The 16780-nt window shown below is 34.3% G+C and overlaps 2 protein-coding genes across 3 annotated transcripts in view; both read left to right on the forward strand.

Annotated features, from left to right (window-relative positions):
• LOC140436493 (annexin B9-like) overlaps positions 1–1693 on the forward strand; it is a 38312-nt gene extending 36619 nt beyond the window's left edge. The window contains exon 7 of one of the 2 annotated variants that reach the window (XM_072525355.1): positions 1307–1693. In XM_072525355.1, coding sequence (XP_072381456.1) covers positions 1307–1357 — 51 coding nt within the window. In that variant the 3' untranslated portion in view covers positions 1358–1693. The remainder of the gene's footprint in view (positions 1–1306) is intronic. The other variant, XM_072525356.1, reaches the window with a different exon arrangement.
• A 4842-nt stretch (positions 1694–6535) lies between these two features.
• Positions 6536–16534, forward strand: LOC140436492 (annexin B11-like). Its single transcript, XM_072525354.1, has 5 exons — positions 6536–6684; positions 7866–8042; positions 12191–12395; positions 15704–16212; positions 16312–16534. Exons 1-5 carry the CDS (start codon positions 6682–6684, stop codon positions 16366–16368), a joined length of 951 nt encoding a protein of 316 aa, XP_072381455.1. The 5' UTR covers positions 6536–6681; the 3' UTR covers positions 16369–16534.
• Positions 16535–16780: the final 246 nt, after the last annotated feature.

A 16780-nucleotide genomic window follows, 5' to 3' on the forward strand; every position in this document is an offset into this window, starting at 1 on the left:
TGCAGCTTAATGCTTGCAAGTGGTAAGTTCTTCAAATTTAATTCTCACTCTTTCAATATATCTGCCAATAATTTGCGTTATCCTGTGCGTTTATTATTTTCCCTTTCTTATATTATTTTACCTCTTCTTGTGTTGGGTCTTGTATTATTATTTTTCCGAAGGATATTCGTTGGTTTTCTTTGATTAAAAAAGTAACAAGTTGTCCAAAAAATCTAAATGACTGTCTCTAATTATTTTTATCGGCCTGCATCCTTAACCTTCCGGTATTTTTAAACCTTTTAAAAACCGTTCAATGAGAGTTTAGTGAAGGCTTTTACGTCGTATAATAAATTGATTCTCAATGACCAAAACTTCGAAGCAGTCAAAGAGTTCATATATCTAGGGACATCGGTTAACCCCAATAATAACACATCTGAGGAAATAAAAAGGCGAATAATAATTGCAAACGGGTGTTATCATGGTCTATCAAAGTACTTAGCTTACAAACGTCTGTCTCAAAAAACTCTTATAAGGCTGTATAGAACACTGATAGTCCCCGTTCTCACATATGGATCAGAGGCATGGACGCTAACGAAAACAGATGAATCCGCTCTATCCATTTTTGAAAGAAAGGTGCTACGCAAGATATTCGGAGCGCTCTGTGAGAACGGAATATGGAGGCGTAGATATAACTTTGAACTGCAGAATATCTACAAGCATACGTTTGGTGGTAAAGATATTACCACTATAATTAAGCGAAACCGCTTGCAGTGGGTAGGACATGTAGCCCGGGCCCCTGAGTCAAACATGATAAAAAAGATTCTAACAGCGCAACCCATGGGAATGAGAAGACGGGGTAGACCAAAGCTGAGGTGGATGGACGGGGTAACACAAGATGCCGAGAAGATCGGAGTCGGCAACTGGAAAATGCAAGCGAGGGACAGAATAGAATGGCGTAGAAAGCTTGAGAAGGTCGAGGCCTTTAAGGGCTGTAGCACCAAGATGATGATGATGATGAATAAATTGATTCTTCAGTGCGACTAGAAGTAATGAATTGTGTTCCAAACTGAGGACTATTCCGTTAATATTCTCAAGAACTAAAACAGAATGATTGTAATTTTCTACTTTGTAAACTTTAGATATTGAAATGTTTATGGATCACAACTAAATACATGGGGAATCTACATGTTTTTTTTTTCAAAATGTAAGCTTTAAGCGTACTGCAAACCTTTTTATTTATTTCGTCTACACGTCAGTTAATGTGACTTTACATTTATATACCTACTTCAGCTTAATGTACTTTTCTATATACTGTCTTTTCTTTCAGGATGACACATCTGGCGACTACAAAAAAGCATTATTAGCCGTTGTTGGTTAAGTTTAATGTTTGTGTTGTGTTTTGTAAACTTCTTAGTAATGTTTGTCCATTTTTACTCGCATTTTATCTATTTTGTTTTAAGTTTGTATAGTTGTTTTACTGCTAGCTAGCGATTAAATGTTTTTCTCTTTGATATTATATAAACGGCAGTTCCTTTTTATCGAATTTTTGTTTTTAGGAGGAGGTATCATCAGATGTTAAAAAGACTTTGTTGTCTATTGTTGGATAAAATTCTTTATACCAGAGTATTATTAATATTTTTATGTAATAATAAGAGAAAACTTTTGTAACTTATAAATCCTACTTGTAACTTATAAATATATGTCTTACAACGAATTGTTTTTTTTTTCCTCTATTCCTAATATCTTCACGGCGAAATAAGACGAGAAACAGTAATTACAAAGAAAATATACGTGAATTTCTGAGAGAAGAAGGACCTCAGTAATAAAACGATATTGAATGGAATCGCACGACAAACTTGTAGAGGCGATATAAATCTCACTCCTATTTAGACGATTAGCACTTAGCACAGTAGCAAGCATATTACAGATAAAAATGAAAAATATACAAAAAAAAACGGGTGTGGTAGTCCAGTGGGACTGCCGGTAGAAGTTATACTTCTATACACGCGATCGTCGTAACAAATTTATATGGGAGTCAATCTGCACAATCATTACATATTTAATGCTATAGGTAAGAGAGAGCAGAAAGAGAAAAAGAATTAGGTATATGGTGCATCGTTTCCTGTATATAAACATTTGACCTGTATGGACTTAAATGCAAAAAAATTTTTTTAAACATACTCTGCAGTAAAATTCATTATTAATTTTGTTATTAATATAAAAATACAATACAATACACTGCAACATAATTCAATATAATAATACAATACAAATTAAAATGCAATATTCATAAGTATTTAAAAATGGCAATATACGTAACTTACTTACGCAAATGTTTAATTTACCATGATAAAAATATTAATAAAAAAAATGTTGTTTTATGATACAACTGTCAATTTGTCTGACATTGACAAATACAATATTTAATTGTTGTTTGTTGTGTATATAAGTACACATTGGAACATTCTTGATATTTACAAGTTTTAATTTATAATTTAAATGCCTAACGAGGCTTGTTACTCCCGTGCAAATTTCCAAAGTCGAACGCGCGTATAGAAGTATAACTTCAAAAACCAACAACTCGGATTATGTTGTAAATTTTCATTTTATTTCAAAATTTATCATTTTTGCGTATATTATATATATTTAATAAAATTAACGTGGGGATTTTAAATATTTCAAAAATAAAAAAGGAAATTCATATTGGGATTCAAACTCACATCCACCAGCGTATGAACCAAACACGTAAAATATTTGCCAATTAGACATGACACAAACGTATTTCAAAATTGACAGTTCTCGGTCATACAGTGATTTATTGAGATTATTATTTTGAAATACAAAAGACTAAAATAATTATGAACATTTAATAAATAATACAAAACATATCACATAAATAATAGTATTAATAAATATTATATTATATATATTAACTATATATACAAAAGGAACATTTTTATTCTCGAGAGAGGAAGAGAGAGAAAATATATCTTCTGTCTCTCTCTTACTCATTATCTTACATATGTAATGATTTCACCGATTCACTCCCGTACAAATTTTCAACGTGGAGCGCGCGTATAGAAGTATAACTTCAAAAACCAAATATCTATTAAACATGAGAGTTTGAAACAAGAAGTAAGATTTAACCTAAACAAAAGCAAACAAGAAATGATAAAAATCGTTGACGTTAAGTGGACTAATATTCAGAACATTACTGGAAGCAGGCAACAAGCAAAAAGAAAATAGACAAGGCAAAAATAGAAGTAGATGAATAAACATAAAGGAAAATATAAGACTATAATATTCCCACGTAGTGACTAATCAGCATTCTGACTGCATATGTCATCTTAACCTTGAATTTATATTTGATAGGACTTAAACTGCGTCCCGACACCTACACGGAGAAATAGGACAGGTACAAAAGTATAGATATATACTGAAGTCCAGTCTCTAAAAAATCTGTTCGGAAAAGTGATTGTTTATATCACTGTTATCAATCACAAATAATGTCATCCTCAAGCTGAAAAGGTTTCCAAAGATACGGAAAGATGCTGACGTAACAATGTTAAAAGCTGTGAAAAATGGCACCTTCCCCCAAAATGTAGGCGTATTAGCCTATTATCATCGAGAAGTAAGATTAGCTAGACTGAAGGAAATGACCCAAACGATGGGAATTACAAATACTACGGTTGATTGCAAACATCACAGAGAAAATGTCAAATGTAATCGCAAACAGAAAAGACATCATCTTCAAAAGCAGTGGACGAATTTTTGAGTGGGATTTATGGTGTCCGAGAAAATAAATAGGCTCGATTTATACAAAATCTGACAAAATATGTTATTAAGATGTACAAAAAATGGTATCAATAATACACATCTCAGTAGTAAAGAAAATGATAAAACAGAGTTCTATGAAAAAATAAGTAATTTGCTTGAAAAATACCGAGATTTCATATAATTATTGGAGATTTGAACGCGAAAGTAGCAAGAAAGAAAAATGGAGAAGACTGTAATAGAAAATTCATTGAAAAAATCTAGCACAATACAACATGGACCTCTCCGGGTGGTAAAGTAAAATAATTAGGTATACAATAGGTAATAAATATTCCAGGCAATGACCTACTACAGATGGGATATGCTAACAGTGATCATACAATGGTAGGTAATAGCCAAACGAAGGTTACAAAAAAAAAAAAAGAAAAACTTACCAAATATAGCGCATTTAAGAAGCCCCTCTTACGGAAAATCTATAAGAAAAATAAAATAATGCGCAGAGAACCATGACAGAAAGCAATATAAATATGCATAGGGAGACTACAAGTAAAGAAACATCAATATTGGTTCAACGAGGAATGTCAGAAGTTAGTGCATTGAAAAGAAGAAACAAATCGAAAATAGATAAAAGAGAAGGAAAACAAAGATGCAAAAAAGGACAAACTAGAGTTTGTCATTTTTAAAATCAATAGAAGATTCGTACAAAAACAAAGTTCTAAAGAATTTTTACAAAGAAGTAAAAAAAAATCCAAACATGACACCAAGAATAAAATAAAAAAATCAATAAATTGTAGAAGTAAAGAAGCCAGACTTTTATGAGGGACGATGAAAAAATTAAACCCAAAGGCGGAATTGTTAAATTTTCGAGGAATTTTTTAAATATAGACAAATAAGTCGAACCAGCGAAAAAGAGCAATGATAAGAAAAAGACAGGTAAGTTTGAAGAACCAACAATACAGTGAATAAAAAGATGCTAAGAGAACTAAAAAATAACAAAAGTGCTGGAGAAAGCGGAATTTCAGCGGAGATACTCAATGAAGAAGGAGGAATATTACAAGAAATAATATTCCGATGAATATCTGTCTATAACTTGATCGATCGAAATATGATATAATAATATGATGCGTTCACATCCGTAGCAGGTATCTCAGAAAAGATAATCATAAATCAGACTAATGATAATAGCGCTCTGTAATTATCATCAACCTGTACGCGTCCATTGCTGGACACAGATCTCCCTCAGCTCTTTCCGTCTGTCTCTGTCTTATGTGGCTGGCATTCAGTTACTACTAACACGCTTCAGGTCGTCAATCCGTCTGGTTGGTAGTCGTCCTCTGGTCCGCAGTGCTTCTTGCCTTGGTCTCCACTCGACATTAGGTTTTGTCGTACAACGTATTTCTTCATTTGGGAGCTCACATGCCTGGTTATGCGCCAATGAATATGTCCTAATATGTCCTTTCGCTCCACCATAATGCTTCTTCGAACATGTTTCTTATAAACAAATCCGATTTCTTTCAGAAGCCTGTATAAGTTAGAAAGAGATACAACGGTGGCATATTATCATTACCTTGTATAGAGTTACGTATAGGCTTTAAGTTTGGCGGCAAATTTTTCATGAAAAATTTACAATGAACAATTCATCGTAGATAACTTCTTACAACCTCGTCATATGTGAATATTTTAGAATTGGTTTGGCGATTTCAACGTTTCACTTGGTTCTTCTCTTATTCCTTCTGGCCTAATTCGTTTGGACATAAAGGGGTATATTCACGCCGCAGTTGAAATGAGTAGCATTCAAATAAACTAACGTTTAACAATTGTTTGAATAGATGGCAGCACGTACACCATATTTTAATATTTTGATTTTCCCGAAATTTAGTTCTCTGAACAGCGGCATTGTTGCCAACGAGGCCAAGTACTGGAACTTAAAATATAATATACGATCGGTATAAAGAATCGCACCACTGATTACAACAACGAACAGATAAATAATTTATTCACCCAACCACTTGCCGAAAGAAGATTGAAGAGAGTATGGCCAGAAGACCTACCGCAATAATACTTAGAGAACCGTTACTGGACGGTACCTAACTCACGTTAATTTACTTACAGACTATTTACTTATTACTCTGTGTATAGAGTAGATTGTAAACATGCAGTGGAAAAATAAAAAAAAACTATTTTTCTTCTCAGTGGTGGATATACGGGAAATGAGGGAATTCCCTCCCCACAAGAAGGTCCAAAATTAAAGAAAACTTATTATTTATGTCTTTTATATAGTTTGGGTTTATCTTTTTTATGTTTTTTGAGTTAGTGTTTTACTGAAAGTCCCCCCCCCCCCCTCAAGTTGGAAGTTCCCCTCCCAAGGCAACTGCTTCTTCTGGACACTTACGTTAGTGCCAAAGACACAATATTTTTCTATAAGAACCTATCTTAAATGATTCACTATTAGCTGACATTACATTGATTATAAAGACCAAACTCCATATAATATTGTTCCACAGAATCTTTAAGTATCAGTAATGGTAGTTTTTCGATATAAGCCTGTAATTTTCGATATATTTGTAAGACAGAACATTTTGGTTATCGATTGCGAAGTTACCATTGTTAGCATTTTTCTGTTCGTCAGCTGCCTACCATACATATATACTGCATAATTATACCCATACACTGTTGGCATATTTTATTTTAATAAAATTTAACATCCTGTATATCTTCTTCTTACTTGTTTTTTTTTATCTTCTTGTTTTTAATCTTTGGTGATTGTCGTATCATGTATATGGTTTAGTGGAAATATGTTAAAAACCAACTATTATCGAAAATTAATCAAACTTGCAGGAAGAGGTAGTTTGTTTCTGTTAATATAAAATTCACTTTTGATAACTACCACTTACCAGATAGTTGTTTTCGCTAAAAGAAGCAGCAAAAATGGTAAAGTATATAATTTTTTCATTGTTTCATAAATTACCAGAATTTTGCGCAGCTAAAAGTATTATTGTAAAGTATTTCTTTAATGTTGTCTAGGTAGAAAAATATTAACCTCATACACATAACTACGATAATCGATAATTCGGATGTTGGACCACATATTTAACTTCCTGGAAGTTTCTAGAATGAACAGAGAACAAGAACTTAAAAAATTTTACGAGATAACTTCTATTCCCACACTCGTTAAAAACACTGCGAAAACATTCAGTTAATGAAGATTTTCCTGTATAATTTTCTGAGCCTGCACCGATTTGCACAAAAATTTGACTGTAGTACTTAGCTTTAACTTCAAAGTTGACCCTTGTCCAGGGTAATAAGACATACCCTGTTCGTGGCACTCAAAATATACTTATAATACTTATAGAAACATATTCTAACTATTTACTGCGTGAGGTTTGTTGATAATTTGTATTTATAAACAAATTAGTGTAAAAAATGGACTTTTTGGCGTTTTTATTTTATTATTGAAAAGCATACGGTTTTGAAGGTTTATTGGCATAACCATCTTTTAGAACGTACAAAAAGCTTCAATATGACAATTTGCAAAAATTTATATAAGTATTTGTTGTTTAGATAAATGTAAAAAAGAACAAAATTTAAAAAAAAATTAATTTATTTATATCTCTTGCAAGAATTGTATAAGGCTTTGAAATTTTCCTCAAAGTTGGGTCTTGTAATGCTTAATATGTGATAAAAATTTAAAAGCGATTCGTTGAATTGTTTAAATTTTATTCTCTTTGTTTATCCCAGAAAAATGTTTTTTGCAATAACATAAGTCAGAGAAAATGCAATTAGAACAATTTTTCGGTTTTCAAATGAAGGAGTGAGTCTTCTTCTTTATAAAAAGAAAAAAAATTAAAGAAGAAAAATATTTATTATAGAAAAATAATTTTACAAATATACGCTAATTATTTAGTTATAAACAAATAGAATAACTTTTTTGTTATTATTTGTAAGATAAATATTTTTACATATTCAGAAAGCGTATATTTTTTCAGGATTACAATAAAAAATTTGACCTGAAATTAATTTGAAATAGGTCAATTAGGGCCAAAGTTAGCAACAGACGCTTCAGTAAAAACGAACTATTATACTTAACATATTACATTATTTTCGATTTGTAGAGTACTCCCACCGTCAGACCTGCCCAACCATTCAACCCCAATGATGATGCTCGAGTTCTTATAAAAGCGATAGAATGTCCTGTAGCAGACGAGACGGCCATTATAAATTGCTTGGCAAGAAGATCCAATGAACAGAGACTACAGATTGCTGATGCGTTCAAAATTATGTACGAAAAGGTAAAGTATGCTGATTTTTTGTATTTTTTTGCAAATAGTTGTTAGATGTTGCGTGTAGTTGTTAGTTAATATTATGAAGATTAAAGTTAAGCTGTATATGATAAAGAGAAATGGGATTTCAATAGTAGTGTTTTGAACAGATTCTTCTTCTTCTTGACATTGTGAACGGATTCCAGAGTACCTACCGTCAAACGCCATAAGTTTCGTCCTTTTTATCGATATTTTATATTGATACACACTATCTTCTTCTTTTGGTGCCTATCACGTTGGTCCATACAACTTTGTTGACAGCTGCTCTAAATAGATGTATGGTAGTCATTCCTGTCCACTGTCTGGTGTTCTTCAACCGCGATGTCCAACCGAAATTAGTTGAATTAGTTGATACTTCTCATTGGACATCACATGCCCTAAGTATGTCATCTTTCTGATTTTCACGATACGCATAATTTCCAGATCTTTATTCATACGTTGGATCACGGTGTTGTTTGCAACATGATGGATATGAAATTCTGAGCATGCGGCAGTAGTTCGAAGGCTTTTAATCGTTTGGAATGTAATGGCATGTCTCGCAAAAGAGGAAACCAAAAAAGGTATATCGATGGAAGGCAACCGTATATACGTATTTCTGACTATTGGTCGTCTTCAGTACGGTGCAGCCAAGTTAGAAAAGAAGCATGTTAACTTGAGGCATGTTACAAGAGCAATGCGACCAATTTGTGGCATTAGAGTTAGAAGACCATGATGGTTTCCAGGGCAACAACTAATAATAACCACGGAGAAAGCTGCAGCTACATGGGAAAAGGAATGCCAACCGTTGAAACGTTCAAAACAAAAGGAAAAGGTTAATGCGAGTGAATAATAAAAGTAAAATGTAATGGTACTTCTTGCAAAACAGGAAACCTCTTAGTTTTTCGATAATTTGTTTTATAATGTTGTAATTAGTAGATACACAGTGATAGTAGATAGTGCATTGTATATTATAAAAATTATCAATGCAGGTTTTGCAAGAGTCGGCATAAAGGAAAACCATATCCGAGTGCATATCCTTATGATAATCGCCTGTTGTAACCGAGGTAAACACATTTAAATCTTCCTGTAAAAATAAAAAATATTTATTTATACATTATAATACACATTTATCCAAAAATGTATTACACATTTATATTACATTTAAGATCTAATATAAAGAGAAATAATAAAGATAACCCAAAATTTTTTTTAATAAAGTTTGAGATTATACGGATTAACGAAAAATATGACAGAAGGCCAACATCGCTCAAGCAGGGGTTGAAATGAGTCTCAGCTTATCACATGCCTTTCCAAAGGTGAAAGTGAAGGAATGGTAAACGGAAACACTACAAATAGTATTCTTCTTCGTCTTCTTCTTCTTTTTATACAGACATGACTCTGTCTGTTTTTCAATGAGCCTCCAGTAAGATGTCGTTCCATCGTTTTCATGGTCTTCCTACTGATCGTCTTCCTATTGGGGAACCGTCTCTTGCCGTCTTTACTACTCTATTCGTTGCCATTCGGCTTATATGATCGTTCCATTCTACTCTTCTATTTCTTACCCAGTTCTTGATGTTCTCCACCTTGCATCTACGTCGTATATCTGTACTTCTAGCTCTGTCCCATAGTGTCCTACCATCAATTTTTCAAGTGTTTTCATCTCTGCTGTTTCTAACATCCTTTTTGTCCTTTCTGTCTCAGGTTTTGTTTCTGCCGCGTATGTCATTATTGGTCTGACGAATGTTTTGTAAATTCTGCCTTTCGTTTATTTCCCGATATTTTTATTTCTCCATATTGTTTCATTTAGGCATCTCACGGCTCTGTTTGCTCTATTCACTTGATCTTTCACTTCAGTTTCGAGCTTTCCGTAGCTAGATAATGTGCTGCCTAGATATTTAAACTCCATCACTTGTTCTATTATATGACCTTCCAGCTCCAGTTACATCTTTGTTGTTGTAACCATGCATTTTGTCTTTTTTGGGGAAAATAACATGTTAAATTTTCTGGAGGTTATATTAAATTGGTGCAGCATACGTTGTAAATCATCTTCACTTTGAGAGAGTATTATTGCGTTGTCTGCATAGCAGATTATTTTAAGTTGTTTTTCTCCCATTTGTTATTCTTTTTTAGTTCTTACTTTTTTTATTATTTCATCCATAATCAGGTTGAACAATAGAGGACTCAGGGAATCTCCTTGTTTTATCTTATTGCCAGCTTCAATAGGGTCGGTTAGTTCTTCTTCTACTTTTACTTTTATTGAGTTGTTTTGGTCGATATTTTCGATCGTTTTGTAAGTGGATAACGTCGTTTAATTTGACTCGGTCAAATGCCTTCGTAAGGTCCACGAAACAAAGATATGCCGGTTTGTTGTATTCTAATGATTTCTCTTGCACTTGCCTCATTATAAATATGGTGTCGGTGCATGATCATCCCGACCTAAAACCTTCTTGCTCTTCTGCTAGTGTTATAATTTCATTCAGTTTATTTGTTATCACTTTGGTTAATTTTAGTGTTTTGGTTTATAAATTAATTCCTTTATAATTTTTCGGGTCCAATTTGTCTCCCTTTTTGAAGAGAGGTATTAGGATGCTTGATCTCCATTCTTGAGGAATTCTCTTTTGTTCTATTACTTTTTGGATTAGTTTTAATAGTTGTTTGGTCAGATCTGGTCCTCCGTACTTTAACAGTTCGTTCGGTATTCTGTCCTCTCCTGGTGATTTTCTATTTTTTAATTTCCTTAATGATTCCTTTACCTCTTCCACCTCAATATTTATTTTTTCGTTTGTCGTCACCTCTGGTGTTGGCGGTTCATTATCGTCACCTTTAGCAAATAGGGATCGAAAGTAGTCTACCCATGTTTCCTTCTGAATGTGTTTCGTTTTTATTAGTTCGTTCATCTATTTGCTTTGTCCTCTGATCATTCTTTGGTGTATTATTAAGGCTACACATTCTTTGGCCCTTTTTTCTTTTGATACTCCACTGTAGATTAGTATGTATTCACTTAATTTTGATTGACCTTTTCCTTTCTTTTTTGTTTTCTGTAGAGCCAAATATCTATATGTTTCTCTTTCAGCACTTGGGTTATTTCTTGGTCCCTTTAGTTGAGCGATCTGATATTCCAAGTAGTAATTCTCATCTAGGTTTTGGATGTTTTTCGCTTGTCCTTATTTCTTGCCGTAGTCGTCTTCATAGTATCAATCCGGTTCCGAGGCTGTACATTGTTTCTTTGAGCAGTATTTGTTTTTACGATTGGTAGGTTGCCAACCTTGCCAATCACCCTTCACATTTTATCCGTTCTTGAAACCGGCTGTGGTAACCGCAGAGCTACTCAATCCACGCCGCAATCACCCCAGACAGTGTTACTACAAATAGTAATAACTATGATAATGTTATAATTGAAAAAATAGTTTTGACTACCTACAAAAACCCTTTACAAAGTTTTTTAATTTCTGGTTTTTAGACTCTCGCCACTCTTTTATATCTCCTAGAAGGAGAGGATGATAATTAGGAATACTCTTTACAACCATGTTTAAAATGGTTTTTAAACTTATGGTCCACACAATCGTTTTCATTACTCAGGAAAAACCTTTATAAAGCCTATACCTTTTTCTCCGAATTTTACGGATTTCAATCTACTCCAGGTGTAAAAGTGGAGGAGTGATAATGAGGAACAATGCATGCAAATAGTACTAATTGTGATAATGCTATGGATAAAAAAAAACAGATTTCGCAAATCATCCCAGGGAAATCTTAATTTTACAAAGTTTTTCTCCGAGTGTTCCTGTTTTTAGCCATGCATCCCCCAATATTCGGTGATTTTTGCTATAAAATCAATATTTAAAGAATGACGCAGTTATTGTAAACTGATACTTTTGACATAAATCCATATTTTCATACCAAAACTTTAATTTTTCCAAGGATTCGTTCTGAAATGAATTACTTTACTTTTTACATGTATTACAACTTTATTTCACTGGACTGTATAGTGCTGCTCACAGCACATAACATACGTGTGCTATGGTGCTGCTTAGGACTCGAGACTAACAATTCAGGAATAATAAATACTATGTTAGGATTTTTACATTGTACTTTTTGTTTTTTTGTTTTTAACACATTTTTATAACATCTCTGGTTTCTAGGATTTGATCAAGACCTTGAAGTGTAAACTCAGCGGAAACTTCGAAAACTGCATCGTCGCTATGATGACCCCTCTTCCCGAATACTATGCCAAAGAATTGCACGATGCTATGAGCGGTCTTGGAACTGATGAAGACGTCCTCATCGAGGTTCTTTGTACCATGTCCAACAAGGATATTATTATCATCCGAGAAACCTACCACAAATGTAAGTTCTTACGCATTTACACAAGAAATTTAATTTACAAATAGGAGAATTATCAGAATACAAAACGAAATATTATTTTATAATAGTCCAGTTGTCAGAGAATTGATCTCATAAAACGAACCGCTAAATTTTGCTCAGAATGTCAATTTTGGTACACCCGAAAGATACAAAAAAGTTTGCCACTCCTACCCCCAGGCTTCCCCCTAAAACCCCCCCTCGTAGTGGGAAAAACGGAAAACATCCGACAGAAAAAGAAATGTAGCTGCGATAATTTTGAACGTGTTTATTAGTACTTTTTATGTAGAATGAACGGTTCTCTCAGAAATAACAATCAAGAGAACTTCATCTTAAAGATAAGAAATAAGAAACAGACTCAAAGCTAAACCGGTACTTTACACAACAAAGGAGAAAATAATAGAATGGTTTGGACAAATGAAAAGAGTGTGGGAAGCTAAATCAATAGGGAAAAACAGAAGAGGCAGACCAATAATAGAGTGGAACAGCGATCTCCCTCTTGTCGTTTCTCCATTACTGAGGATCGTGATTCTTTCCAATATTCCTAACAATTTTTCTTCATTGGTCTCTATCTTCAGCTGCTCTGAGAGCTTCGCAGAATAAGTTTCCAACTGAAAACATAATTTAGTCGGACCATCTAGTTGGTGATCGTCCTCTTGATCTACTCTCCGGAACAATTCTAGAAACAATTAATCTCTCCAAACTATCGTTACCTTTGCGAACCACGTGACAAAATTGCAGAATACGGTGCAGACATACTGTGGACAGCCTTTTTTTAATCTCGAGTTGGTTAAGAATGGAAACGTTTATCCTATGAGCTGTCCAAGGTATGCGCAACACTCTTCTCCAGCACCACAGCTCAAGTGCGATCAATTATTTGACTTCCGCGAGGAGTCCAAGTCTCTGCCATGTATAGAAATATTGAGAATACAAGGGCATTCACTAGTTTCATCTTGATATTTTCAGAGATAAATCTGTCTTTCCAAACTTTAGTTAGGCGACTTATCGCATTTTTTGTCACATGTTCGTCAGTTGAATATTGTGCATTTCTTGCTCATTTGCTGCTATAAGTGTAATGTTATCAGCAAATTTTAAATTGGAGATTTTCCTACCGGCCACTGTTACTCCACCGGCCCATCCATCTAAAGCTATCCTCATGACGTGTTCACCATAAATGTTGAATAAGTCAGATGACAACACCCATCCTTGTCTAACACCTCTCTCGGTCTCGAATTCGTTTGAGAACTTTTGATCTAGTCGTACTGTTGCTATATTGAACTGGTACAGATTTTTCATAAGTGTCACCAGATGCATTGGTGTGCCCATTTCTATTAAAATGGACCACAAAATTAATGCAGTTAACACAATCAAATGCCTTTTGGTACTCAATGCAGCATATAATCATAGGTACTTGAAATTTTCTGGACTTTTCAATGAGTTGTCTCAGATTCAGGATTTGTTCCCGTATACCTTTACTCTTTACAAACCCCGCTTGTTCCTGAGTCATTTGGTAATGTAGATAGGTTTTTAATCTGTGTTTGATATGCAACAAGATATTACTAGCACGTGTTATTAGTGACAGTGTGCGATAGTTTTCACATCTGGTAGTAGTTCGTTTTTTGTGTAGCGGGTATAAATTGAGGTACACCAATCAGATGGCCATTTTCCTGAATTCCAAACAGCGACACAGATAGAATGGATGATATGTAATCCTTTGTTACCTAGTAACTGTAGTATTTCACCTGGTATTGAATCAATGCCTGGGGATTTATTTCTCTTTAGTGATTTAATAGCACCTTTGACTTCAGTGAGTAAGACAGTAGGTTCTCTAGGGTACTCAGAGGGCCACTGATATTCTGCTGGTACCTCGTTATTTTTAGCTAGCTCGCCACAGTAGTTTCGCCATGTTTCCAATGTTTCGTCAGTATTGGTCTTTAGATTACCTTCCTTATCTATTAAAGACCACGTTTGAGATTTAAATTCTCTGGTAAGTAGTTTGATCTTCTGAAATAAATCCCTCTGTTCATTACGACAGCCATGTTCATCTATCTCTCTCCGTATTTGAGAGATGTAATCAGCTTTTTATTTGCGGTACTGTTTTCTGATTTCTTTCGATAACGCCCTGTATTCATCGTTTGCTCTATATATAGCTTTATGTTCTTTTCTGAGTTGAAGCACAGTCCACGTATTATCGGATATCCACGGCTTATGGCCCGTGGAAACCGCTGCCTCACGGCCCGGAACCGAGATGGCGCCGAGCGTGAGTCGGGTCGCTACACATCCCATCTTCACTTACTAAAATTGTCATGGTTATGGGAAGAAATTCTCTTGGGAAAATAGTGCAGTGCTTTTCCATTGCTTTATGCACTGCTGGATATGTGCCGTTTCTGTGGCTATCATTCTCGCCTCATGATCAATTTTGGAACAGCCAGTTGCCACTGTCGAATTTATCGCCATGTCTGGCTACCCTCACTGCAGAGATATGACCAAATAGGGGCAAATCTTGGTAAGAAGCAACACAATTGGCGAAAAACAAAAAAGCGTGGAGAAAATTAATCAAAAGATAGAATCACCTTCTTCGACACCTAACGGTAGAAGAGGAACGATTATGGCTTGTGTGTTAAATTAATAAACGTTGCGCATTTTGTATGATTCTCATGAGATCCATACAATGTATCACTTTCCTTAACTGGTCACTATGGAATTTCCATTGCTAGATCATAATCTTCAAAACCTATTGCATGAAATTTCGGATTTGAGTTTTAGCAATAAATGTGAGGCATTTGAAATATGCCTAAAAAATTATGAATTTAAACTTTCACGTTACAAACAATCTAAAACGTTTTAAACTACTCTTTCACTTTCAAATTTCACTCAATACCGCCTTAGGCGAGGGGTAAGCCGAGGGGTAAAAGTGGTAAACTTTTTATATCTTTTTTGGAGTCCCAATATTGACATTCTCAACAAAATTCAGCTTGTTCGTATGATTTTTAGAGGTCAAATCTCTGACGAATGGACTAAATGTAGGTAGTACACAGTTATGTTGGTGTAATTTTAAGATCAACTGCTGATTCGGAACAATTTTATCATTTTCCGGTTTTCTGTTAAAAGATAAATAAATCCTATAATCCTACAATCTGAAGCTATTATTTTTTATTTACATTTAGATAAAAATTTAACTTAAGAATTATTTAGGATTTCGTAACTAACGATTGATCCTCCCCGAGCTAGTTTCTAGTGTTTATTTACTGTGTTAGTGCTTTTAGTGACCACCACTTTTTTGTTCTTTCCAGTATATAATAGATCGTTAGAAAGCGATGTCAAAGGTGACACCTCTGGCACATTTAAGCGCTTGATGGTCTCTCTCTGTAACGCCGCCAGAGACGAAAGCAACATCACTGATCCAGAAAGAGCTTTACAAGACGCCGAAGCTCTACATAAAGCCGGAGTACTTCGTTTAGGCACAGACGAATCCACCTTTATCACCGTGTTATGTCAAAGGAGCCACGCCCACCTCCAGCTCGTTTTCCAAGAGTATCAGCAAATTACCGGCCACGATATCGAGAAAGCTGTTAAAAATGAGTTTTCTGGAGACTCTGAAGATGCTCTTTTAGCCATTATTAGATCCATAAAGAACCAAGCGGCGTTCTTTGCTAAATATTTGAATAAAAGCATGAAAGGATTGGGAACCGACGACAGACAGTTGATCAGATTGGTAGTTACGAGATCTGAAATTGACATGGTTGAAATTAAGAGCGAATACCAGTCAAAATATGGTGAATCTTTAGCTGACGCTATTAACGTAAGTTTATAAAAATAAATAATTATTACTGGATAATTAATTATATATACATTTGCTTTATTGTTAGTAGTGTCTTCCTAACATTTGTCCTTTTTTCAGGGCGACTGCTCCGGACATTACAGAGACTGTTTGCTTGCACTTATCGGTGAATACTAAATATCTGCACATATAAGTTTTCCATTATTATTATTAAAGTTGATTTTTAGAAATTTTATGTATTTTTTACTTTAATCCAGGAAACAGACTTGACGTACTTTTTAGGTGTCAATTTGGTAGATTTGTTAAAATATAAGTTTGTTAAAAAATATATATTTCAAATATATTTTTTGTTGAGGTTTTTTTAACATTGTTTGTTATTTTTTATTGCATTTATATAAATGGAAAATCGTCATTAGTCACTTTCAATATCACTTAACAGGTTAACTGCCATGCGTTCGTATACGACCGACAGTTCAATAAGCACTTCATGCCACGGCGGTCGTATACGACCGATTTGATACGGTCTGTAATATAGTTCCTGTTTTGCCAGAGGTCGTGTAGAGAAGCGGAGTTATTGCAGTATTCGACC

This window comes from Diabrotica undecimpunctata, chromosome 3 (assembly GCF_040954645.1).
Source record: "Diabrotica undecimpunctata isolate CICGRU chromosome 3, icDiaUnde3, whole genome shotgun sequence".
NCBI lineage: Eukaryota > Metazoa > Arthropoda > Insecta > Coleoptera > Chrysomelidae > Diabrotica > Diabrotica undecimpunctata.

Coding starts and splice junctions, on each gene's coding strand:
- LOC140436492 (XM_072525354.1), top strand. Junction 8,043..12,190: donor TCAAAATTATGTACGAAAAG/GTAAAGTATGCT, acceptor TCTGGTTTCTAG/GATTTGATCAAGACCTTGAA. Junction 16,213..16,311: donor CTTTAGCTGACGCTATTAAC/GTAAGTTTATAA, acceptor TCCTTTTTTCAG/GGCGACTGCTCCGGACATTA.